The 26,866-nt window shown below is 33.2% G+C and overlaps 1 protein-coding gene across 3 annotated transcripts in view; it reads right to left on the bottom strand.

Annotated features, from left to right (window-relative positions):
* The window catches only part of LOC106720330 (NAD(+) hydrolase sarm1), a 55,040-nt gene extending 31,107 nt beyond the window's left edge, over positions 1 to 23,933 (bottom strand). For 2 of the 3 annotated variants that reach the window (XM_014514965.2, XM_014514964.2), the window contains exon 1: positions 825 to 1,320. In XM_014514965.2, coding sequence (XP_014370451.1) covers positions 825 to 902 — 78 coding nt within the window. In that variant the 5' untranslated portion in view covers positions 903 to 1,320. Of the gene's footprint in view, positions 1 to 824; positions 1,321 to 23,459 lie in introns of those variants that run through there. The other variant, XM_045686981.1, reaches the window with a different exon arrangement.
* Positions 23,934 to 26,866: the final 2,933 nt, after the last annotated feature.

Consider the following 26,866-nt stretch of genomic DNA (forward strand, 5'->3'; position numbering starts at 1 on the left):
TACATCGACTGATTTTATAATCTTTAATGACACAAATTTGTTACAAATTAATAAAAATTATACGGTTTATTAATTTTTAACTTACTTTATGATGTTTTCATTTTACCCTAATTTGTAACGACTATCTTTAAGCTAGATTTAATTATATTTTCATGGCTAAGCCAAAAATATACTCTCTCGTGTTTCAGGGAACCAACGATTTATTTTAGAGGAACAACGATTGAATTACATTTTTTTATTTACTTGAGCGAAGAATTTAGTAGTTTCGACAGACTGAGGTTTTGGTTTAAAAAAACGTATTCAAGTCGAAATTTCACCCTTTTTTGATAGTTTATTTTATTACTACATACTAAAACGTATTCAAGTCGAAAATTCGCCCTTTTTGATGATTTATTTTATTTCTACTATCTCAGCAAGACCTTATTAAGGTTGAAAAGCAAGAAGTAATAAATTTTATTTTATCTAGTCCGTTCAACAACTAGACATATGTACCGATGTGGGTAATTATTTTTGTGCCATATAAGGCACCTTATGCCATTTTCGGATCCTGTCTCTATTCTTCATTCTAACATGCGATTTATTAACTTGATCATGTTATTTATCTATTCTGCTTTCGAGGTTAGCTTTAAAATAATATGTTTTACAATCAAATACATAGAAATAGTGGATAATGACGTTTTAATTGCGTTAGTTTATCGTTAAAATAATAAATATAATGCAATAGATAAATAATATTTTAACATAATCTTTTGTTTTCATAAATTATAGTTATATGTATGAAAACTCATACATTGTCTGACAATTTAGTTAAACGTTTGACTTACCTTCTTTGGGAAGAAAATTTTGGGTTTTCCTGTATACGTGGTGTATGAAGCCATGTTATCGACTTTAGCAACAACCATAATTCGGCAAAGAACAATTTATCCGGTACGAATAATCACAAGTCGATACAAGCACTGTACAGACAGTATGTTCCCTTATTTATTCGAGAATTTTCGGCGATCACGTGTCGGCGTGTGTGCGAACTAACAGTAACGTTCAAGATTATAATCATAAGCCCTCAGCGCACACCGAGATCACAAGAAAAGTTTAATAATTATTTTTCATTCGATTTTCGTCGCAATAAACTTTGAATCCACGGACGCGTCGCGCCCACGTCATCGAAGTTGCGCGGTTATTGTCCTGCTCACTGTTAATTCTATTGCCTAACGTAATTCACGAAAACATAACAATATATTTGAATAATATTTATCACTCATACATATTGGTCGTCACATTTTAATCACGACGCGAATGTTTCCGAACAGCGACACATTAACCACTCGCATGTACGATTCAAACTGAATTTTCGTTCGGTTCAGCGGTTGCTTTTATCAAATCAGACAGTCTCCCCCCCGCGGCGTTCTCTCGCTCGCTCTATACAAATAACAGCTAGGTGGGAATGAGATGGTACGATGCACGTATTTAACTTGATATTAATGCCACCATATGTATGAAACGCGTTCCGCACATAGATGATAGTATTATGGTATCATCTTGGTAGTAAAGCCTGTTGTAGAGCAGGTCTTGATATCGTTAATAATTAACTTGTTAGAAAAATAAATACCTAACGTAGCAAATTTGAATATCTATAATAGGTAGGTATACGTCGCCATCAAAATCAATACTTCGCAAAATTTCAATACTTTTCTTTGTCTCGACATTGTCTTTGTTTCATTTTGATCAGTTGAAGTAATAAAAAAAAATGCAAAAAGTTTATAAAGGTTTTTTAAAATGTTCCGCGCTACGCCCACTTGTTTCCGTTAGCTCTTTATGCGGATTGAGGATACGCCGTGGAGGCTGCAAATTGGTCGCAACTATACATCATTATAAGATGTACAAAACTTGATTCAAATTACAATAATTGATTACTTAAAAAACTTCATATTAGTACAATTTCTATTAAGGATTATAATTTCAACATATTGTAATATTTCATTTTCTTCTCTTTTACAGTCTTAACTATTGTGTTTTTTAAATCATAAATTTAATTATTTTATAATATAAAACCTTATATATGAACAGCACAGTAGTGTCGGAAACCGTTTCAGTTACCCCGAAAGAAAATTTAAAGTTTTTCAGGCGAAAAAGAAGAAAATTCAAAATTAATTTAGAACACACTTTGTAAATTGATTAAGTAATATTACAAATTGTACAATTTTATTCGTATCACATTCTTTGTGGGCCACAAAAACAATAAAAGCAAAGGGAACCCTGCCTTATTTGGTAGACGGCATAATAATAATAATAAATATTTACTGTCTTTGTGCATTAGTTTTATTTTGAGACGCAATTCCTTTGTCCTCGGATACAAGAGGCAGACGACTGAAAAAGGCAAAGTTTACTTACGGCCCATTCATAAGTTGCATTAAAATTAATATTCCATATTATGATAATATATTGTGAGAAAACTTAAGCGATTAAAAATAAAAGAAGAGAAAACTATGTGAAGAACTATGTTTTAAATGGAACTATGTTCTATGTTCTTTGTCTAGGAAACCGCAAATCGACATAAAGTATGTGAGTTCCATATGAGTATTGTTGACTTTAAAAGAAAGAAAAAAGAAAAGAAGATTTGACCACTGCTTCTTAACTTTGTAGAAGTTTATGGGGGGAAGTTTAAGGGAAAAAACGTGGAAAAATATGACTACGACTAACTTTGAGACTGTCTCTATTCAACCTAAGCCGTGTTAAAAATATCATTTTGCAACATTTATTTTTAAGGATGATTAAAAAAATAATGAATATATTTATATTATGATTAAGAGCATCTAAGAGACAGTGAGTGGTGGAAATAGAAAGCTGTGACACATGCCCATGGCGGCGTCGCGTCGCATCGCAACCGACGTCGGAGCGTCGTCGTATCGGCGTCGGCGCCGGCCTCTAGGGGACTTTGTTGTATTTTAAGTCCAAACTTTGACTCAACCCTCCCATTTATATTAACTATGTTTCTTAATCATTAAGATATGAGAAATAAATATAACTAAATACAATGAATATTGAATGAACGTTCGAAGAAATGACTTGTCCCAATTAAAATTTACTACATAAATCAAAGTAGGCTTTTAAAATGATTTTTTATAAAAATCTATTTTGAATTTAGTTATTGTGATAATATAGTAAAAGATCAAAGTATTAGTTGTTAAAAACGTTGTCCAAGTCAAAATTAATTGCTTTTTACCATTTAAGACAAGGCTTAGAAAGCTTTCGTCAAAGAAAACATATCAATCTTACTAATATTATAAATGCGAATGTTAAGATGGATGGATGTTTGTTTGAAGGTATCTCCAGAGAACCTCAACGGATCCGGATAAAATTTGACACGGATGTAGAACATAGTCTGGAAGGCCACATAGGCTTAATTCCGCGCGGACGGAGTCGCGGGCGACAGCTAGTTATTCATAAAAATAAATAGGTATAATACTGTTTAAAATTATTTTGAAAACATTGAGTTACAGAAATTAAGTAAATATATAAAGTTTCTGCTTCGTAACGTAAAAGTAAACAGTTATTTTAGACACATTTCAAGCCATACGTTTGTATGAAGATGTAACATGCATTAAAATATTGCGCATTAAATGTTTAGTATAACATAAATACCTCTGTACAATATCTGACACTGAAAGTCTTTCCATTGATACAACATGTCACAGTTTTTCTCTGCATCAATTTCATGTTTCACTCCTGCATAAATCTTAGCAAAATTTATTTCCACTGTACACGTGTACGATTCATTTGAAATAAACGACAATATCGTTTGATAGTTGATTTTGTTCTGTCGCTAAGTAAGAAAATAATCCGTGTTAGCATTACAGTCGAATCAGCGAAAACCTTTGCGGCGACCGACATTTTGTTATTTCAAAAGTTAGCATTGTTATTTTCTTATGTTTAGCAATTAAATATATCTTAATTATGTAATTTTATATAGTACATAGGTTATATGTGTCGATACAAACTGATTTTGTGCTTTTATTTTTATCTAAAGATAAATTTATTTAATGACTGCGTTTTCGATTTTTATAAATGACATTATTTATCTTAAAACACACCATTGGGTTAGGGCTTAGTAGTTTTTTTTATAAATTCATATGATAGGTTACCAATCTAAAAAACATTCTGTATTCCGTGCCTATAATACAATATAATTAATTTATTTAAAAATAGATCCTTTAGTATATTTTGGTTAAAGTCATTGTATTCACATACTTTCTCGGAAATATTAGGCAGAAGAAAAATAATAAAAGTCTTTGTTATAGTAACCTTAGTATCCATTTGGAGTTGGGTCAATGACCTACAGCATCAAATGCGACACCCTTGTATAAACTTTCCGACGCCAACCGCGAAATGCAATCACTGCACTTTTTACATCGCTAGCAGAACGCACGTAGACCAATATGACGTAAATAAACTATCTTTGTAAAACAAATTCTATAATTTTTTATTTCTTAATTAAATTAAATATCTTTGGAAAGATTTCACTGGGACATAAATATGAAAAAGTTATAAAAATGTATTACATCTTTTGATTTTTCATATTACCAAAACAAAATACAGACTTTGAAGAAGAAGAGAAGAAGATTGAAAGCAAATTAAAACAACAGTTGGAATATATGAAGATAAAAAGCTGATGAAAAATATAATATTAGTAGGTACTAGGTACTTTATTGGTCTTATAACCACACACATGTTACTTAAATAATAAAGAATAACACAGCCATCGAAAATTTATGTTTTAAAATCAATCACGTTCATTATACAATAACGCAAGTTTTATACCTAAACACTAATTCGAAACAAACTGCGTCGAATTGAATCCGAATGCAAATTGTATAGTCAACAGAAAAGAGACATAAGCGCGTGGGAAGCAAGTTAAAACGATCAAACGTGAGAGGAAAATTAAATTATGCTCGATATGGTTTGGCAAAATAAGTAATAAATAAAAATACTCATGTCTTAAGCGCGCGTCTTTTTCATTTAAGTTTATTTGGGACTGTGTTCAAAAAGTGTGGAAAATGAAAACAGTATAGATTAGTTACTTATAGATTAATTATTGCAAATGACAAATACAAAAGACTAAATAATTAAAATAACGCCATCTAACGCCATAGTGCAATCAAAAAATCCTGCGATCCTTTATCCTGCGTCGTCAATGTTTCACCACACTCTTCTCAGTGGTTTAGAAACGTTTAGGTGACAAGTTGATTTTTTTCATAAAGATTTATTACTTTATAAATGTTATCGTTATAAAAATATTATTAATTTACCTGTAGATAGTGAAACTATGAAATAATATTTTATCAGAATCATTTAAAAGCACCGTCAGTGATAATTATTTCTCGATATAATCATTTTAATTGAACAAATATTTATCAGTAAAGTGCAATAGTATATTGAATATTATTTAATTTATTTTAGATAAACTATAGTATAACAAAATATAAGTAATCATTTGTACAAAGAAAGAGGAATAATAATATTTTTGCTCTGACCGATTAACTGTCGTATAATTTAATAATTCCTAGTCAGCATAAGAAAACTGTGGAACACCCTCTATTTTTAAACAATAGTTTATTTAATCTCTGGATGTCACGTTTTATTTACAAGTATGTAGTTACAACTATGTTATATGAAACTCCTTAATAATAAATTGGTACAAGCTTTAGTCCTAATTTATCAGTAAAGAACGTGCCAATGTTATAAACAAAGGTATTAATAACGCATAGAAAAGTTCATCTGACCATATTTACATAGTTCTATTATTCTACACATAATTATCAAATCATTGCAACCTTTTGACACCTCTAAGCTCCTCTAAGTTGACACCTTAATCCATGAATTAAGTTCATGACCTGTTGCGTTGATTAACCTTTATAAGTTACGCCTTAATCCACACATCGGTTGTCAAGATGTTTATCTATTAAATTATAATCACGTTAACTGGACAGTTATGGGTGAGGCAGGTAGCCCTCTGCCTCAAAATGTTTACGATCGCTTTTTATAAGGCAAACAACAATCACTTGCAATCGGAAACCTTGTAGTAAATGTTACAACACTTGATTTTTTTTTTGATAATATATTTCTCTTCAAATATATTTTTTTAAATACTTGAAGTTATATTGAGAGAATATGACAGCGCCGTGAACTCGATTAACCTTTGTCGGATTTGATAAACATAATACATTTCAACATAAATAAAGCTAAATTATGCGTATACAGTTCGGTTGATACTTCAAATCAAATAGCTTGAAAGTCGAAAGTAAAGTATAATTACGTTAACACAACTATTTACGTAAAAAATCGGACATATCAATAAACTTAACATCAACATTTAAGTTACAAGATTTGATAAAATTATTATCATTATTTTTTGGAACGAAGTTCCTTATCGCGCGTTGTGAAAGGGGGGCTAGACGGAAAAAATTCTTACGAAAAGTTGTCACGACACTTTTTGCTATAGTAACCATGGCAACGACGTGACAATATATAACAAAAATTCATAGAAATAAAATGTACTTCTTGTGAAGACTTAAGTTTTTTATTCATAGAATAAACATTGGTTCCTTCACTAATTAATCGAAAGGAACTTCGTTCCATCCGGGTGTCCCTTGACACCTCGCAAGTTTTCTTTTTAACTTGAAACAAACAAACTGTTGTATTATACATACATACACGTATACATTTATACTATTTATCGTCATTTTATAAACCACCTATACCTTTACGTAATTCATTTTTTTCTTGCACCTGTCACAGCGTTTGCTAATGACATAACTTATGTAAAGTTTACATACACAGTGAAGTTTTTAATAACATAAGATTGAATGCAAAGTAGATGGAAATAAAGAATACATATGTACTTTTACAGGTGCGTTACACAAAAAGAAACGTGCGAGTTTGCGATATAGTGTTTACAGCTGTGTATGTAATTTTTTTCTATTTATATCCCGTAGACAAATGTTAGTCATCGAATTAATATAAGTGATCTCAATGTAACATTGAAACGTAAAGTAAATTTTTTTAATGAAAAATTAGAAAACCTTTTCAATAGTCTGGATTAATCTTACTAATGTTATAAACGCGAAAGATTAGATGGATGTATAGGCTAAACAGATTTTAATGAGATTTGACCGAGATGTAGAACATAGTCCGGAATAACACATAGGCTAAGTTTTTTTTTAATTCGCCGCGATAGTAAATATATAAATATATTAGTTAATCATTAAAACAGCTCTCTATTTAAGTACTATTTAATTTATATTTAAAAAATGAATTTAATATTCTGTGTCTACTCTGTCGGTAGTTAATCTTTGTTTCATTAGGTAGGCGTGCAATTTTCACAATAGAGCTCCACGAACACCTAACAGAAATAACTAATCAAAACATATTAGCACAATCATAATACACCTGAACCAGTGGTATTATTAAATTCAGAGGTGCTGAAGCAAAACATAGACCTTGGTTGCTCGGAATATATTCCATGTTGTATACAAAATTGTGACAGTTCTACAAATTTTATGATACAAAGAGGCCGACAGATAGTAAATTTTTGATCGGTTTCTGAAAGTTACAACTAATTAAATGATAATAAAAAACTATGATGATTTTCAAATAGTTTATCAGCTTAGTTTTGATTGCTAAAACGTGTCTTACAAAAGAATCTGGAATTGATTTCATCTAGCAAAATTGATAAGAGTATTTGTTACATTTTTATAATTACTTCAGAAACCGGGTTTTAGTAGAGTAGGAGATATGGTTATTTTTAACTTAATATAATATTTAATTATAATTATAATTTAATGTTGCGGGAGTATCCTGGATGCGGGTTGCACAGGACCAATCATTGTGGCGATCTTTGGGGGAGGCCCACTACTGGGAGTGGGCATTACGAGGCTGAATGGATGGAATATTTAATATCTTACACATGGTAAAAAGCAGCGGATTATTTTGTCTGCTTATTCCGATAAGACCTCAGTGTTCATTTCAATCATCAAGGTCACATAAAATTGCCGACATGACTCCAAAATTAATCAAACCATTTGAATGAATGGCCCAGCTGAGATGAATGAAAAGATACGTACGACTGCTAAAGAGTTTTTTACACAATAACCTAATTTCATTACTGCCACTTAACGCCGGACTATTTATAAACAAACTTGGCATCTCTCGTTGCTATTTATAACGTCTCGGACCGCGGCCGATGTACTGGAACACAATTTTATTAAATAATAGAGTTACATAAAAAGACAATGTTCGAATCAATTTGACATTGGCTTTTTAACGTGCGTAGGCGTTTGACCTAAAGCCTAAATTGTGCCATTCAGTTGTACCAAGTTTCCTATTAAAGACACAGACAATGAATCGAATCTTTTTCGTCTTCGCTTTATTAATTTTCATCTCAAAATTTGTTGTTTTTGACAAAATATAACGTAATCTCACTTCTTACTAATATTAAAAATGCGAATGTTTAGATGGATGGATGATTGTTTGAAGGTATCTCTGGAACGGTTCAACGGATCTTGATGAAATTTGGCACAGATGTAGAACATAGCCTGGAATAACGCATAGGCTACTAATTATTTATGTTATTTTTTTAATTCCGCGCGGACGAAATCGCGGTCGACAGCTAGTAAGATAAACTATAAAATTAAATTTTTAAATAAAAATAAATTTGTCTATTATCACTAACATGCAAAATCTTTGGCATCTCTTCTGAAATACAGTTCCAAAATTAGTTCAGGAGACAGAAGATGTTTTTTTATTATTTTTAAGGCATAGGACCTGTTTGTATCTAAGAAATTGTCCAAGAACTACGGGTAAATAAAGAAACATAATCTATATAATATTTCTAAATAAGCAAGATAACTCTAACACGAAAATTACTCTGTGGGATCACGGGCTCCGTGGCTGGTCTACGCAACGAACGCAAATACTGTTATCGCCGGCCGGGCAGGACATCCCAATAGAGTCGGCATAAACTTATTTGTTTAAGTTTAGTGCCGTCCCACGTGCCCTGCAAATTGGTATATTATGACTCTATTGTTCATACATTGAAGACATCTAGTCGACTTGACCTCTGCTTTACGCGACATATAATACCGGCCGTAACACGATATTCTCGTTTTACGATTGTTTCTGATGGCCTGCTCAAACAGATTTAAGTGGAAAATTAATTTGGATGTCTGAAAATTGTTGTAACATAAGTAGGTTGAATAAAGTGTCTAAAGGAAAGTATTTACGACATATATGTATGTATTAATGTCAGTGAATTAAATAACAGTATTAAGGTTGCTTGGAAATTTATGGGCCACGTTTATCCCCAAAATTTCCAATAAATTCATTGTGATGTAACTGGCAATCTTTGTGTTAACAGTCTGCTAATGATTTATTTACAATAGTAAAGGTCATTTTATAACATTCACTGTTTGATACCAACTGAAATTTGTGTTGGAACATTTTCAGTTCTAATCGGGATTTAATAAAAAGAATGACATCCATTTTGAAAAATATTGGAAAGAAAAGATACAAAACCAGTATTCGATTCGATTGTATTTTCTTATTTTCCTCGTGTACATATTAAAATATTTTTTGATATATAGATACAATCAGGGCCCATTGCGGAGTTGCATTTATGGAAAAATTGCCCACTCTTTCTCTCTTGACTCTTCTCTCTTGACTGTTTTTCATATAAACACATTTTAAAGCATGCTATTAGTTCTTAATGCTTACAGAACGTTCAAACGACTATCGCTTTGAAAGTGGAATACCGCCAAACTGCCTGATAGTACTTCAAGACAGTATGGTATTTAGGACACTCGATACACATTTCGTAGACAGGAAGACGTCAATACGTCGTCCGGTCGATTATTTAAGAGTCAAAGGTGTCGTAAATATTTCGTGTCCTACATAAACGATAATGTCTTTAGTAATTCTCTATTCGAACACAAATTACAAGTTAATTTTATAATAACACTAGCTATCGCCCGCAACTCTGTCCGCGTAGAATTAAAAAAATCTTTATTAGTAGCCTATGTGTTCTTCCAGATAATGCTCTACATCTATGCTAAATTTCATCAAGATCTTTTGAGTCTTTCCGGAGAAACCTTCGAACATCCATCCATCCATACATTCACATTTACAATATAAGTAAGATAGTAAGATAGGTTATATGCGTCCTCCACATTATAACAATTGAAATTCTGCATTATACATATCTTCAAATTTTGGACAGAGTTATTGTAATATTTTTTTCAGTATTCTTTAATTTTCTTCAATTATAAAATAGCATTGTGTAAGCAAATACGTAGTATGTTAGTTAATATATAAAGAGCTCAAACAGTCGACTCATTAATGAACTGCATTGTTATACGAATTCCTACGAAATTTTTCCTACTAACATTCAAGAGGTTTTATGAATTATTACTTATGAATGAATGCGTAATATAATTCGTAATGTTACACAGATTGTTTGTACACTTAAGTGAATCATGCTATGATTTCATTCGTTTTCTTTTTTCCTTAAGATACGGTAAATTCTCTATGTCGAAAAGCTACCAACAGCCAGACTTAAATTCGGTTTGCATGACGCGTATTCTTAGTCCGGTTTTGACATCGATGTCTTCGGGACAAAATTACTAGACGACTATTGCTGCAAGTTTACGGGTATATGTTTAAAAGTTGACATCCCTATTTTGAGGTGATAACGTCAAATAGTATCAATAAAGACTTATCGTTTGTTAATATCCGATAAGTATACAATGCGCCGTCATTAAAAATGGACGTTCTCGGTATGCTATGTAACTCTTCCATGTAATGATAACCAATAGTTTGTGCTAAATAAAATTCTTTGATTCGTGGAAATTCTTTGACATTACAAAAATGTTGTATAGTTCAAGATTTTCGTTGAATAGTTTAATGAGATACAGAGATTTATGAGATAATGAGATACATTTGAAAATAAAGAAATATCGTTTTAAAATAAAGACAAATGTGTTGTTATTTTAGTCTTCTTTCCCACCCCTTTGCTTATAAGAAAAGGATGGGAAGGGGAGGTGGATTTGATGGAGGAGGGATGCATAGGAAAGTTAAATATTCTCTTTTTGTGCGTCTCCTCCTTCGTCGATTAAGGGTAGACAACGCATCTGCAATTGCGAATCGAAATCTGCGAAGCGAATTGCGCATTGCTTCGACATTTCGGCGAATTCATGTGGCCGCTAGCTCGTTTGCCACCTTGTAATATAAAAAAATGATGTTGTAACTACGTTCTTAAGATAAATAATATATTCATTTTGAAGTAGCAATGCATAAAGATACTGTGGGCCTAGCACGAATATTTATGGCAATCGCCTTCGTATCGACATCGTCAATTATGTTAAAATTAGTATGAGATTTTAGTTGTATTTTACGACCGATGCACAAACTTTAATATAAATATTGTCGACAACGATACGATAGCGATTATCACAAATATTCTTGCCAGGCCCACTGAGTCACTAAAAGTTACTAAGATTTCTATTTTCCCTTATGTTTCTAGATGACGTAACTATCTCAACGTTGATGATTTTAAATACAGTTAGTAAAAACGCCCACGGATTCCCCAACAGGTAAATATAAAATTTGCCTCGAACTTCTTTCAAGTTTCTTGGGATTTGATTCATAGTGTGCAAATGTGACTCTACTTAGAAAACATATGTCACCTTTAATAAAAGCTGATAATGTTTTCGTAATTTCAGTCTTACTTTTAACAAAGCAACGGAAATCTATTGTAAATCTTGAACATTGTCGACTTATGCATCATAGCAATGATTCATTACGTGTTGTTACTCAATTTTATGGCAAGACGAACCCGTAGTACAATGTTTACATTGTTAATAAGTGGAACGGATAAGAAATAGTCGTAGTAACTGAACGGAAATGTTATAAGTCTATCATTGAACGATAAATATAAGAATACGTCTCTATCAGTCACGTAATGAAATTTGTTAGGGCATATTTATGTACAGAAAGAGTTTTCCATGTTAGTTATTTTTTCTTTTTTCGATAAATTCAGCAATAAATATATCACACATGTAATTTGATACAATTATTATTCATTTAAGACAATATTTATTGAAATAGGTAGAAAATAATTATGGCATAAAATATAATTTCGTTTAACACCCGTTAACATCGCTTTTGATGCATTTCACTTGTACAATTACAGATGGTAAGCTTTATAATGAGTTTTCACTGCAAAACAGCTATACAAAAACATGTTTCAAAATTAGAGGCATTGAAATATGTTTTGCATAAACTCTTTTCTGGTAAGTTGTTTATACTTAAGCATCTCATATAAACGATTTACACGCTTGATAACAACAAGCAAAATAAATAAACACGTATAAATAATATGTCAGACTAAGCGAATCCCAAAGAAGTGTAAGAGTGGAAAATGTAAGTTGTGTTTATTGTGTCTTTAGCTGTGGGTACGCGCCGCGCCGGCGCCTGCGCCTGCGCATTAACAAAGCTATCATTGTTTTCTATTTACTTACAAAGTTTGTTTCATTATTCGCTCCGGGTTAATCATAGTCGATAAGTAGGACATACCATAAATTTTTGTGCTAAATTTAAGTTTGAGTTTCTTTGTAACATAGTTTGTTAAAGTTCTTTGTAAGATTTGTTAGTTTTATTATAATTTTATGTAGAGTTTTTTTTTATATCAAAAGGTGGCAAACGACCAAACGGCCACCTGAATTCGCCGAAATAGCGAGGCGACCGTTGCCTACCTTTAATCAACGGTGAAGGAGACGCACAGAAACAGAATATTTCCCCCTTCCTTTGCGTCCCCTCTTCCGCCAATCCACTTCCCCTTCCCATCCTTTTCTAATAGGAAAAGGGTGGGAAGGGAAAGAGGACTATATGTACGTGTACGTATATTTTTAGTAAGTATACCAAGTATATGCAAGAATGTCAGAAGTAAGAAAGCAATCTAATTTACTTAAAAAAAAATAAGTAGAAGTGATTATTTAACTTTTGTTTGGTATGTTTTTCGATACGATGATTCTTCACTTGTCACAAGATTTAAGTGACATCCTCGTATACGATATAACAGGATAAGATAAGATTAAAAATTCTTACATCATATCATACATAAATATTGTTTGCGTTATCATTTACATCAAAACTTTATTTCATTAATGATAAAGAATAATATAAGTAAAACAAAATATAATGATTTTTTTTAATTAAATATTTCACCGAATTAATGTTCATTTAATTTATGTTCATTTCAGCTCGATCTTAATATACAGTCATTACTGTCATTTAGAACGAATCTGAACTGAAACGAGTGTTACGATGATTACTACCAAGTGACAAGAGCCTTAACTTTTGTACTATAATATTAAATTACTCGTGTTTATTGTTATTTATTGCCGGTATCTTTTAGGAAGTAATGTTATTAAAAACTTGTCCGCCGACCCCACGTAAGGGGGATAAGGAGAGTGGGATAGTGAAATATTCTTTTCTATCGTCTTCTTTGATTCCAAAGAATTTTGTGTTAAATTTATAAACGTCGGATACTCGAGTCATATCTTATCAGTAAGATTAAAAATCGACGTATTACGAAGCGCCTGATATTTTATACATCGCAAAATTGCAGCAATGTTACAGATTTCTACTAAAGGTGAACAGGCAAAGTTGTTACAAAAAAAAATAATAATAAATTTATTTGATAATATTACTGCTGCTAAAACTGTAATTTGTGAAAAAACAATTTACTCCATCAATACACTTAAAATATGAGATTATAAGTCATTACAAATGTTATTTTAATATTAACACTGTTCCAACTCGCCAGTCTCTATTGGGTTTGCTCTTTTAAATATGGTAGGACATACTTAGCAATTATATTTAGCTTTCTTCTATATGTAAATTAATTAAAATAATTAATTTACTTTTATCCCGGAAAATAGAACTAAAAATTCAAGTAATTTCTTTATGTTTGTAAATATAGAGACGAAAATAGTATGATTACTGATTATGAACGAAATTGTTTCACAAACAGGCACGTGCCTTACTAATTCCACATGATACCCACACGGTTGCGTAGAACGGACGTGTCACTCTAGCGCACGCGGGGAAATTGAATAAAAGAGAAATATGATAGTGTCATCTTGTCGCAGACAGAATTCTGCTTCCACGTAGATATAAGAACTTACGGAGCAACGACCTATACAATCTTTACTTCCGACCGACATTTGCATGTTACCGTGGGCTACTGTCGAAACACGTACAGAAACATATTGTTATCTCTCTCATTCTCTATGTGAAAATTGATATAATAATATAGTTCTGTGCTAATGTTTCCTCAGTGAAAACTCGCTGATAATGATATAGCCGCCCTGAATTATAAACCAAAAGCCAAGAGAAAGAAAAAAATTATAAATCAACGAAAGGTCTTCGACGATGACTGTTTGTTCTATTCTTAAGAATAAATCGATGTTGACAAAAGATGAGATGTATGCAATTATTTATAATGTAAAATGTGTTGATAAATGTTTGTTGTTTTAGTAATATTTCTGCGCAGTAAAACTTAATTTCTCGATTAATTGGAAATAAACAGTAGTGTTGTAAATAACATAATAATTCATTTTGCGGGTGTTTTACTGATAAAGTATTATTTTTTGCCTTTTGTACATAATCTGTTATTTAGATGTGGAAAAGTGAATTCTTGTTTATATTAATGTAGAATCTTAATATTCTATGATTGCAAACATACCTTTTACAGTTTGAGTGTTTTAAAATACGATAAAAAATGTTCGGTGTATTTCTTTCGAAAAGTTCTCCAAAATTAAAAAAAAAACCGAAATTAAGTGTGCCTTTTATTATAGTAATTCTTTCCAAAATATTAGCAAATATCTTCTGTATGACCTCGAGGGCTATTATGATGTCAAAGAGCAACTACCCCATTCTAACTGACAATCTGACACATTGTTACGGACATGGACCACACGCGGCAACGTGGCGAAAAGTCAACCCGATAATTGCCTATCAGCGAAATGCTGTATCCATTATACGATACGTCACGATCGTGAACTTTGTTGTTGATTAACAAGCTCAGTTATTATATAGGAGTTTGCATACTAATTGTAATCGGGAGCATAGTGGATAATAACAATTATAAGCAAAAATTATAATTGATTGGATTAAAAAAGATATAACACATTCGTAATTCACAAAATTAGTTTAAAACAGCTTTTTCATATTGATATATCCTATCATTATATTATATTATTTAAAGTTATAACGGTTTTGAAATCGAAAAACTACATTTTTATAGAAAGTTTGTTCCGCTATTCTTTAGAGTCATTTACGGTGTGGGACGAGGTGCCGGAAATGTGTCATAAGCAGTCGTGATTGAATTTATTATTGAACTGATTCTTTATTTAATCTTGTTAAAAGAATTGGTCCTACAAAAATTAATCAAGCTAGAAGTTAATAATGTTATTTTGTAATAAGCATAAGTGAAATTACAATCTCCAAAATTTGCTATTTATACATGTAATGTTGCCTTTCGACTTACGATTTTAAATTATGCAATGGAAACGGAGTTCGCCTTTAGATTTATCACTTACAAGCAAATTGAGCAAACTAATGTGCAAACAGTTATCATCGCTGTACTATAAACTTGCGGCGTCCTTCTACACAATTTTAGACACGACAGAAAATGTTCAATTAAATAAAACATCTTTTAAAAAGAAAGTGGGAAATCATTTGTAATTTTTTTATCAGATGCGTAATTGTTTGTTCAAAATTGAGACCGTTCGCAAAATAATTATGTAGAAATTTAAATAAATATGTTACATTTTTTTATTTTAACTCGACAACATATGTATTAAGTGTAGTAGTTCATACATTTTCATTTTATTATGAATGGTAATTTATTTTTAGCGTCGAATTTCTGTGGTGGGCGGCCTCGTCACTATCTCAATGTAAACGCTTTCCTCGATGTTTAATAAAACAACGTGAGTCATGTCTAATCTGTATTCGGTGGATATTAGTTTTATGCCCTTCTTTTTTAATTAAATATGACAACAAACTAAATATACAGTAAGTTTCCACTGTAGTAAAATCTGTATAACATTTATTTTTATCTTATTTAGATACAAGCATGCCACACTAAGTACACTTCTGTATTTCAACACAATCGTGAGGTGCCACATAAAAAATTCCATCCCCATTTCTATTACTTTTTCTATTAACACTTATCACAATCTCCTATTCTATAGTGTTATTATTTTCTGTACTTAAAAAAAAATACTATTTTCTAATATAAAAATCTTATTCAAAAAAAAAAAATTGTTTTGTCCGATAAATATTGTTGGCGCAAATTATTGATAAATTATAATATAAATACATGATAAGACGTAAACGTATATTAGTCATAAGTTCCGCGTTTATTTAAAGATTTTAGGTGAGAAATGTCTACGTGGCCTAGAATGTTTCTGCGGAATGTTTGATGATAATTTTAGGTCGTGATGCGATTATTCCCACTCTTCAGATGATTAATCTTTATTCAATATCGCTCGATATTATCAGTTATTATTTACAATACCTAAAAATAAATGTACCTCAAATTATCAATAACAAAATATTTTAAGTGTATGATAAAGTATGAATTATTAGAGATGCCAGTTTCAATTGGGCTATCTGACAAGATGTACTTTGAAATATAACCGACAATGTTACAATAGTTTTATGTAACTTTTTCTAGAAAACACTAAGGAAAAGACAAAATATTACACAATGTTTTGTTTTGTTTAATACATTAATTTGATATCAGTAATTGTTAATGCAATATACGCGGTACGTATTTGTTATTTAACCGTAGTTGTATATCAGATTGTATTCCGTTGCTGTGACATATCTACTTCAATACGGTAAAAATTACTGGAGTTTAGTTACGTTTCGAATTTTTTAAGCTAGTATGAGGTCACTGTCTCTAAAAAATACTCGAAGAAGTTCTTAAGTGTTGGGTGCGGCCAAACAGCATGCCGAGCGCGTTCACGTAACTCGAATGAATAAGTGAGCACTAGTTTTATTTATTGTGTGACGTCACACGCCATTGACCCCGCCTCAGTTATGCCTCACTATTGTCTTGATAACAAAGTTACTGATCATTTACGTTACATAACCTTTAGACGATTAATCGTTTTTTCTGCTTCCAAAAATCTGAAGCACGAAAATTCTGAAGTCCGCAGATATCTGAGACTATAATCCCTATATACAACATATCGTATTTCCTCTCATAATCTTTAACAAAACATAAATTTTTGTCTCGTAAACAAACGATAAACCGTTAAAATGTTTCACTTTCAAACTTATTGTGGTCTCTCTTTTTATTTAAGATAATAAGAGGGATGATAATAAAAAGCCTCCATAGTGAAAACACGCAATAACGCAGTCTCTTACAAGTGAAATTACAAAAAAGGAATTTCTTACAACTAGACCACATATAAGGTTTCATTTTATTGGAACTAATCGAACGAATGGAAGTTATTTAAACACTTGGTTGTAACTTTTAGAACATGCTTTGGTTCAAAAAACCATAATGTTTATCACTTACGAGTGAAATCTTACTTCCTACTATACTCGTATATAATATTATAAATGCGAATGTTTAGGCGGATGAATGGATAATATATGTTTTTTTGAAGGTATCTCTATTAAATTTGATTTAATTTGGCATAGATGTAGAACGTAGTTTGGAAGAACACATAGGCTAATTACTAGCTTTTTTCGCGCAGACGGAATCGCGGGCGACAACTAGTAATGAAAAAATAAGTTGGGTTTCATATTAATTTTGTATCTCTATTTGAGTTCGTTTGCTTTAAAAAAAACATAGCTACCCAACTATTTATAAATGGCGTCACATTTATTTAAAAACATAATATAAGTGGTAAAGGTTGACGATCTTTTTGCATGACGATAGATTTAAAATTAATATTATAATCATGTTGTTATTTAAAAAATCATCTACATATTCGTTAAGAGTTTTAAGTTCCAATGTAATTGTATCTTTTTGACTGTAAAGATACGTGGTAAATACATTACGGCTTTGCAAACTAACAAATATTATTATTGTAAACTTCGGTACACAATACACTGTATAATGTTGTTCGAAGATTGTGTCCTGAAGCATTAAAGATATTTCGCGTAAGTTTGTTAGCATTTTGACGTATTTATTTTGAGTGCATCAAGATGTTGTTCAATTTTTTTTTCGATATCAAAAATACTATTTTTTCTTCCTAACATTGTTTCTCGTACGATAAGCTATATTAGAATATTTTAGATTTTTTAACAAGCATACCATAATTAAATAAGTCAGACTCAAGTGACCCTATGATACTTCAGGGAATGAATAAACGTCACTTGTAAAAGACCTCATTGGAATAGGTACATATATAAATACAGCAAAAATATTATCATCCTTTCAGTTGGGCTAAATATAACGGAATGAATTACGAAGAGATAGTGAAGAAAATAGATTAAACAAACTAAACAGCTGGCAAGGTTAATTTACCATCGTAATATTCACTGGATGTTAATACAGTCGTTTAATAAAGAGCATTGTAATCATTAGACCACAAACATACACACACATTAGCATCATCTCGCTGCAGCGGCCAAGGATAGTGAGCGCTAAACATTAGAACAAACCTGACGGGTGACGGCTTTTAAAAACGGGTTTTAACATTGTTAATCTCACGACTATGAAGATCACACGAATCTGAATAAATTCCTTGAACATAAAATATTTAAACGAACCTCTGTTTAGTAGTACAAAGTATTATCATCAATGTTATCGTAGAAAAAATACCCACGGAAGGCACTGAAGAAATGTATGATGCTTTTATTTTCCTCATATATAAGGATATAATAACAATTACACAATAATAGGTAGAACATATACAATATACAAAACCACTTAAGATAATAGAACTTAAGGGACCCGGAAAAGTAGACAGAAGCTACTAAAAAACTTGCACTAAAACCTTTTGCGTTTTTTATACTCAAATTCATGCAATCATTTTTTTTAGTCTTTTTGTGGTTTCCCGCCATCTACCTGCTCTTATCCCAGTGTAATGCACAATATATTTCAACTTCAAAATCGATGTATCTTCCATCATTACAGTCAACACCCCTTTGTTAATGTCATCTAAGCTATTATTGCTACAAGTCAAAGGTTAAGTAATGTAATTAAAAATGACTAGTAATCGCCCATTGCTCGAATTTAAACCAAAATCAATAATCTAAGTTTTTATTTTTGATTAAAAATAAACTCACGCAATTTCCTTAAAAAATTGGTGCAAAGTATTTGCCTCACATAGATTTAGTACGCGCGAAATTAAAAATAAATTTAACTAAACTTAACCTATGCTTTGCTTTATTCCAGACTATGTTCAACATCAAATTTCAGCGAGATCCATTGAGCTGTTTTGGAGATTGGTAGTAACAAACATCCATCCAAACATTCGCATTTATAATATTAGTAACTACTTAATGCTATTTAGATGGACAAGTGTCACTTTGTCTAACAATATTGATACAGCAATTGAGGGTAAGTTCTTCTATATTAATTTTTCATTCACTTAAACAGGTACTTAAAATGTATTGTGATAAGAAGCTTTTAAAGTGTCTACTTTTCCATAAAACAGTAATGGAATGCATAATACTTATCAAGGGATTTCCATTAATTTTTATGATAACCAATATTTCTAAACAAAGACAAAATAAACGAATACCCAATACCCTCTTTTGATTCTTTGGGATTAATCTTCTGTATTTGTGGCAATTAGTCTGATAGTACCTATTAAAAAATCGTCAGCCTGCCCTATTTTCTGCGGAGGGTCAGCACATCATGTACTACTCATCCATACCTCTCTATCAGCCATCAAATCAGATCTCACTCCCTTCTAATGCATTTCCTCTTTCACACAATCCACTAGTACTTTCTTCGGTTTCTTTTTAATTAAAGCATTTGCTTATTTGCGATAGCATTTTTTTAACCCGTTACTAGTCATTTTCGAACCTTATTTAAATATTGAACGCAATAGATTACCTTTATCTGTGCCAAATAATTGGTGTCGAGACGTGACATTGAGGTGCATGGCGATATAAATAGAGATATCTCTTTGTTTACGTAAATAAATTCTCTGCGTTAAAGAAACAATTAAAATGGAAGTGGCTAATAGGACAAATATGATAAAAAAATGATATAATAATATTCTTACATTTTCTTCACAACTATTTTCACAAACAACTTAAAAATTAATTACAAAATAAAAAATAACAAAAAAAAGGTTAAAAGAAGAAATGCGTGATGAAACTAATGCATCAGAAAATTTGTAGGACAGTCAAATTCGTGTTTGCATTGAAGTCAGAAGACCTCGGTACAAATTCCTTGACGGTTCGTGCCGATGCCAATTTTCCTCACTAACATCCTAAAAATCTCTGGATATTTAAATTACACTACCTTTAATCTTGTGTTCAATCAATCATTGTGCCTCAAATATTTATGTCTCTCAAATGCTTACTTTATTAATAACATCTTAGTTTATGGTTTCTAATATCTTAGTAACACCTTACAGAGTTGAAATTGGACATAAAACATATCAATGTTCTCCACTTAAGATTACAATGTACTCGAACAGCGACAGTTTTGTTGACGTGATGGAACTTTCGTTGATATCAAATGTGTTTATCAATAATTATTTACTGTTATATTTAGCATCAAATAAAAAAACTTCCTCTTTTGAGAGGTGGTAGTCTATTTAAGACACCACGCCAGAGTAACTTTGAAGAGTGGTAGTTTGTATGCACAAATAATTTAATATTAAAGAGAGATGACAATAAATTTTAAGATAACTGCAACTATCGTAACAATATATCGCGACCACCAATAAAACGTCGAGGTAAGCAAGAACAGTTGTATGTTATTTCGGGAAATTGGCTGGATGTGGGCCAAAAGCTGCGTGAAACGTTCCCGTGTTCGCGATCACGCCGGTCACTTCGCACTGAGTCAATGACACGTGAGTAACACGCTACCCATCAAGATGAGTTTACATCGCAAGTTCCAAGTGGAGGCGATTCCGTGGAACAACTATTTTTAATCAATCCTACTATCCCCCATTCTATTTTTGATACTACGCGAAAATTTCAAGAATTATGTATATGTTCCAATATGTTTTACTGGGAATATGTATGAGTATATGAGAATGAGGTAGGAAAGTAACTGCCGTTTTTATATGGTTGCCAGGAAATACTGGTCCTGTCGAGTCTCGAATTAGGGTTGGTTGCAAGAAAAAAAAAGTTATTTATTACAAATAAATATTTCAGTAAGTATATATAACCAATAGTATGAAAACAACGTAAAACCAAGTATGACTAAGTCGGAAAGAGATTTTTACGGAAAACCAAAAACGGCTTATAGTGTTAGACGTACAGGTTTAACTCTGATAATGGAACTGATTGATAATGATGGTGGAAAATAGGAACCATAAACTATATTTATATTGTGATTATTTGGTTACTAACTAGATAAATTCATTATTAAAAGGACAAATTTGGTCCAACCCTGGTCAGACTGGACGACATCAATGAAAAAAGTACAGACCTAACTTGTTTCTTTTCCGTCGCATCTTATGTCATAACTTGTGCAGGTATCCTGTATTCTGCTTTATTTTAGGCATATTTCTTATGTTTGCTTGTGTCTCAACAATATTACAAATATTGCATACTTATCAACTCCTAAAACATAATCCGCAAAATTGAGTCTTTTCTTTCTTTTTGATATCTCGAAGTTTTTGTGTGGTAATATTAAATATTTCATCATAATCGCTAAGGTAATATCTTACGGTGAAGGAAATCGACGATCATCATGATGCAACCTGCACATATCTGAGAAGAAATTCAAAGATATATGTGAAGTCAACCAACCCGAACTTGGCCAGCATGGTTGACTACGGCCTCGTCACCCCTAAGTTAGGGTAGGCTCCGAGCCCCTCGGTTGGGACGTATAGTGAGCTGATGATGATGATAAGGTTGCAGATGCTATTATAAATGCAGTTGTGTAGCGTGTTACATTAAAATAAAGACGCTGTTTTTTTTTTCGCCATTTCTGGCACTTAAAACAGAGCAGCTTTCTTTTAAAAAGTCACGCGACCATGCCAAACTTTGTAACTATGCATATAGCATTAATATTATGCTTGATATTTGATGATATCAGTTTCTCGTGTTAAATATCATGATATGACCTATAAGTACAGATTGAATTTATGAAAATAACAGGCGGCCAGGTGAACCAATGAGAGTCTAAAAAAATTGTAGGTCCACAACTAAATCATAATCTGTGAATTAACATCGAATTTAATTATAAAACATTCAACCTCTTTGGAAGCATAAAAAAGGTTTTGTGATGCCAAAGATATCGAACTGGCCACATGCGTACGACACCGTGGAAAAAATATACGGGAAAAACCAAGCTAAGGTTGAGAAAGTAAGTAGTTAATCTCAGGAAGAGCTAATCGATAATTTGATAACAAATACTAATTGATTATACACAGTTATTGTTAAAGTTTTTTCGGTTTTCCACTGGAAATTGGACTAGAAAACTTAGGTATAAGTAACTTAATAAATTCAAATTAATGTGATTGACGATGAACACATTGCGGTTTAATGGTTAACCACAATAGATACTTCCTTTTGATATTTTTTGCAAATATTTGCTAAAGTATATTGTTATTACTAATTAAACAATAGAATAAAAAAATAGTATTAATAGACTAGTTAAACAAAACGATACGTTTATGCCACTATAGTATAGTATCCTTGACAGTAAATCATTGCTCATTAGATCATCACGGATGCCTTGTATAATAAATAACATTAAGTATGTATGTATGTGTTATACTTAGTAGTAGTGCCAGTTCGCGTCAAACAATATTTTTTTTAAATATAACAAAACATTTACTAAATTCTTTGTTTAAAAACTTGTGTCACGATAACTAAGTAAGTATACTCATATATATTGACTCGAAATGCCAACAAAGGTACATTTTAATAGAAAATTGTACAACAGTTTTATATGCGCATAATAATAACCTTACGTCGTCGTTTCTGAGCGCGTATTAACCTTATCTGTGCGACTGTGATGTGTAAACAAAACATCTGTTTTATTGACGTATGAAACTCTCCTAACGATGGAGAACATCGCCTGTTCGAGAGCAAAATGTTTTGATGCACAGCAGAGCGCCCCTGCGCGGCGCCGATTCGTTCCGGAACGATAAGGAGATTATTGGGTCGTGCCGCAAAGCGGTCGCATTTTTGTTTCTGTTTTAGCTTAGAAGTAAATGCCAAAACAAAATAAACCTGTGCAGCTTTACCTGCCCAAAGAAGCGTTCTCTCGCAGCTGCCATGCTCTCGCTGCGCGGCCCATCGTTCTCGTCTGTGGTTCCCGCGGCTTGACTCTCCTCCTGCGTTGCGGGCGCTGAAAGGGGCGCTTGCGCCAGCGCCGCGTCCGGCGCGGGCCGGTCGGAGGCCTCCTCCGCCACGATTACCACTTTATGCACTCCTCCGTTCCCCTTATCACCACTCAAACCGTTAGTCTTTTCACTAGAATTCTTCGGCGGCTTTTGGTTCTTGCCCTTGCTCTTCGGCTTCTTGGGCTGTTTGTTTTCGTCGAAGCGATCGCTGGCGCAGCACTGCACATTACCCATGTCGAGGCGCGAGCATGTCGCGGTCGCTCGGTCGGTCGTCGGTCGTTCGAGGCGCGTCGGCGTCGGCGCCGGCCCGCGGAATGAGCTCGCGCGGCAGTGCCCCGGCGTCGCGGCGCCCACCCGGCACGATATTTTCGACGTGAACTTCCGAAACGCGCTGACCGCCGATTACGCGGATGCCGTCCGCGAAGGATCTCACCCGAAAGCCGGGCCGCGCGCCGTCCGCGCTGGCGTCATCGCGCCCGCTCCCCGCCGCCCGCCGCCCGCGGCTCCGGCCCGGCGCGCCGCAAGGTCAGGGCACGCTCATTGTTCCCGCCGCTGGCCACTGACGCCGGCGGCCTGCGTACTGCTCGCTTCTGCTCAGCTTTGGGTGGCCGCAGTCGTGGCCAGCGCAGCAATGGTGGTCCCCGGCTCCCCGGCGCCGCGACGCTATCGATCTCGCAATGTTTGCGTATCGCTGCCACGGAAACGGGCTCGTTACAGGTGGCAGCAGGATATTTACAATACAAAATAATTTTTAAAGCGTAAACACGGCGTAGCGTAAACGTAAAGCGCGGAAACTGTTCGTTAACTCGACATGCTTGCTCCGCCTCGGAGTGTTATCGTGCTCCGCGCCGCCCGCAGCGCCGGTCGCAGGCGAAGGCTGATAGCGGTGCACGTCGCCTAGCGCGACACTTTGAATACAAAACAATAACAAACCAATAACATTAAACAGCATAACTAATTTCTGTACCATTTATTTCTATACTACTAAATGCTACAAAATATTAACTTTTCAATAGCACACAAACTTCACAATTACAATCAAGATTAACAAAATGTTTTGACTATATTATCTTCGCTTCTTTAAATGCATACCACAGATAATACAATATAATACTATAGATGTTTTTAATGAAGCGGTCATGGCAAACTTAATTACTTATTGGCAACTATATCTTTTATTCTGAATGTCGTCTGATTGAATAGATAATTGAAGTTTCTAAACGCGCGTAAATATGCGTCAACAGAGATGATTCATATACTATTATTGTACGAGATATCGAGACAAAATAAAATAAACTAAATAAGTATTAAAACTATTACAAATTACATACATCCTGTAAAATATGGAATGTCGAAATGTATTGAATTAATTATAGTAGTTACAAGTGTACTCACGTCCCAAGGGTACCATCTGCATGCTCCAAAGCAATGTCTTTGTTAACGATGTTAATTATGTTATGTTTACTATATTTACTAATATAGTTCAAATTTGTTCGATCGTTTGTTTGCTTGTGAGGATTTCAAAATTCTTTTGATTCAGGAAAAATTTAGGCTAGTTATTGCGATGATTATAGATCGTTTTTAAGACCTGTCCTTGTTAATTCCTTCTGTGGGTATAATATGCATTGTAACTTTTTTCCTTAAAAACTCTATCAGCTTTAGGAGTGGCGGCTTAGTTTAACAGTGAGTAAACCAGCGTGTAGTGTTATAAGAGCGACTTGGCAGTGCTCTTTTGGCCAGACTACTTTACAGAACAGATATTTGATAGACAACGCTATGGTTAAAAATAAATGCAAAACAAACCAGGCATAGTTTCTTTATTACGTGTGCCGCGGAATTATTCAGTGTTTCTAACTCGAAATTAACATGTTATTTTACATCATCTGTATTTTAAAATATTTTTTACGAATAGTCAAAGCGTAAATCGCAAATCACGTGCATTAAAATTAATTAATTTGATGGAATAATTTAATGGGAGATAATTCAAAGCAATAAACACTAAATTCTTTCAAATTGTTTCAATTGGCAAATCAATAAAAACACCAACTTTTCTCGAAGTTTTAGTTAAATCTATTCGAAATGGAACGTCGAAAAAAACAAATAGTCAATCGCAGATGTTAGAGTTTTATTCTGATGGTATTGCATGGCGGAGTATTGCGGTCAGATTTCGTAACGGATGAGCCACGCTCGCGCTCGCGACGGTGTAACTGGGGCACGTCGGGCTCTGAGCTTTTAATGCTTTCCTCGCCGCCTCTTACACCGTAACGTAATAATAACCTTTTGACAGTGGGTACGGCTTTATAATTATGGACTATGGAACATACTTGATGGATAGGAGTGCATATATTTACATGTTTTGCACTTTAAAATAAATTTTAAATGATTACGAAAGCTGTCGGCGTTTTTGTTATATAAAAGATTGACGACATGGTTGACTAAACTGATTTCCACTAAATTACTAAAATACAAACTGTTTATGAGACTTATAAACTAATACCTATGTTGTTAAAAAGTTATGAGATCTCTGGTATAGTTTAGATTTTTTTTTTAGTTCTTAGCTTGGGTGACATTCCTAATCTAATATATAAAATTCTCGTGTCACAATTTTCGTTGCCATACTCCTCCGAAACGGCTTGACCGATTCTCATGAAATTTTGTGAGCATATTCAGTAGGTCTGAGAATCGGCCAACATCTATTTTTCATAACCCCCCCCCCCCATTTTTTAACTGCGCGCGGACGGAGTCGCGGGCGAATGCTAGTAATTTTATAATAACTTTGTCTGAAAATATTTTACGGTGAGTATTATGACTGTTTCGGTGTGAAGGAGGGTCTTTCTAAAGTCGTCTTCGAATTAGGACAATAAGCCGCCATCGCCGCTGATTTTACGCACGATGTTTATTTACGTTGGAATCGTTTAAAGAAGCAAGAAGTTTTAATATCAACCTTATTGGATGACACGCTTTGTAGTTTACTTATCTAAATAATTCGAAATGCTTTCATTCAAATTCATTCAGAAGAAATTATCATTAAACAGTACTGTACCGTCATTCGAAGCCTAATAAACATGAGAGTAGCGTTCGTTTTCGTATTGTGCTCATAGTGTACTTCCGGTCCATCCCTTCTCCTATCCCCTTCCCTCGTTTCTAGTCAACTCCATTTCCGTACGACTGCAGCGCCACCAAAGGCAGCTGAGTTATTAGACTCAATATTTCTTCATTGGCGTTTCGTTTCTCGCCAGAGGCGGTCGTGTCTAGCCACGTACGTGCTGTGAGCCGTCTCGACTGTGTTTGTAGTGTACTTCAATACG

Source organism: Papilio machaon, chromosome 4, assembly GCF_912999745.1.
Source record: "Papilio machaon chromosome 4, ilPapMach1.1, whole genome shotgun sequence".
Taxonomy (NCBI): Eukaryota; Metazoa; Arthropoda; class Insecta; order Lepidoptera; family Papilionidae; genus Papilio; species Papilio machaon.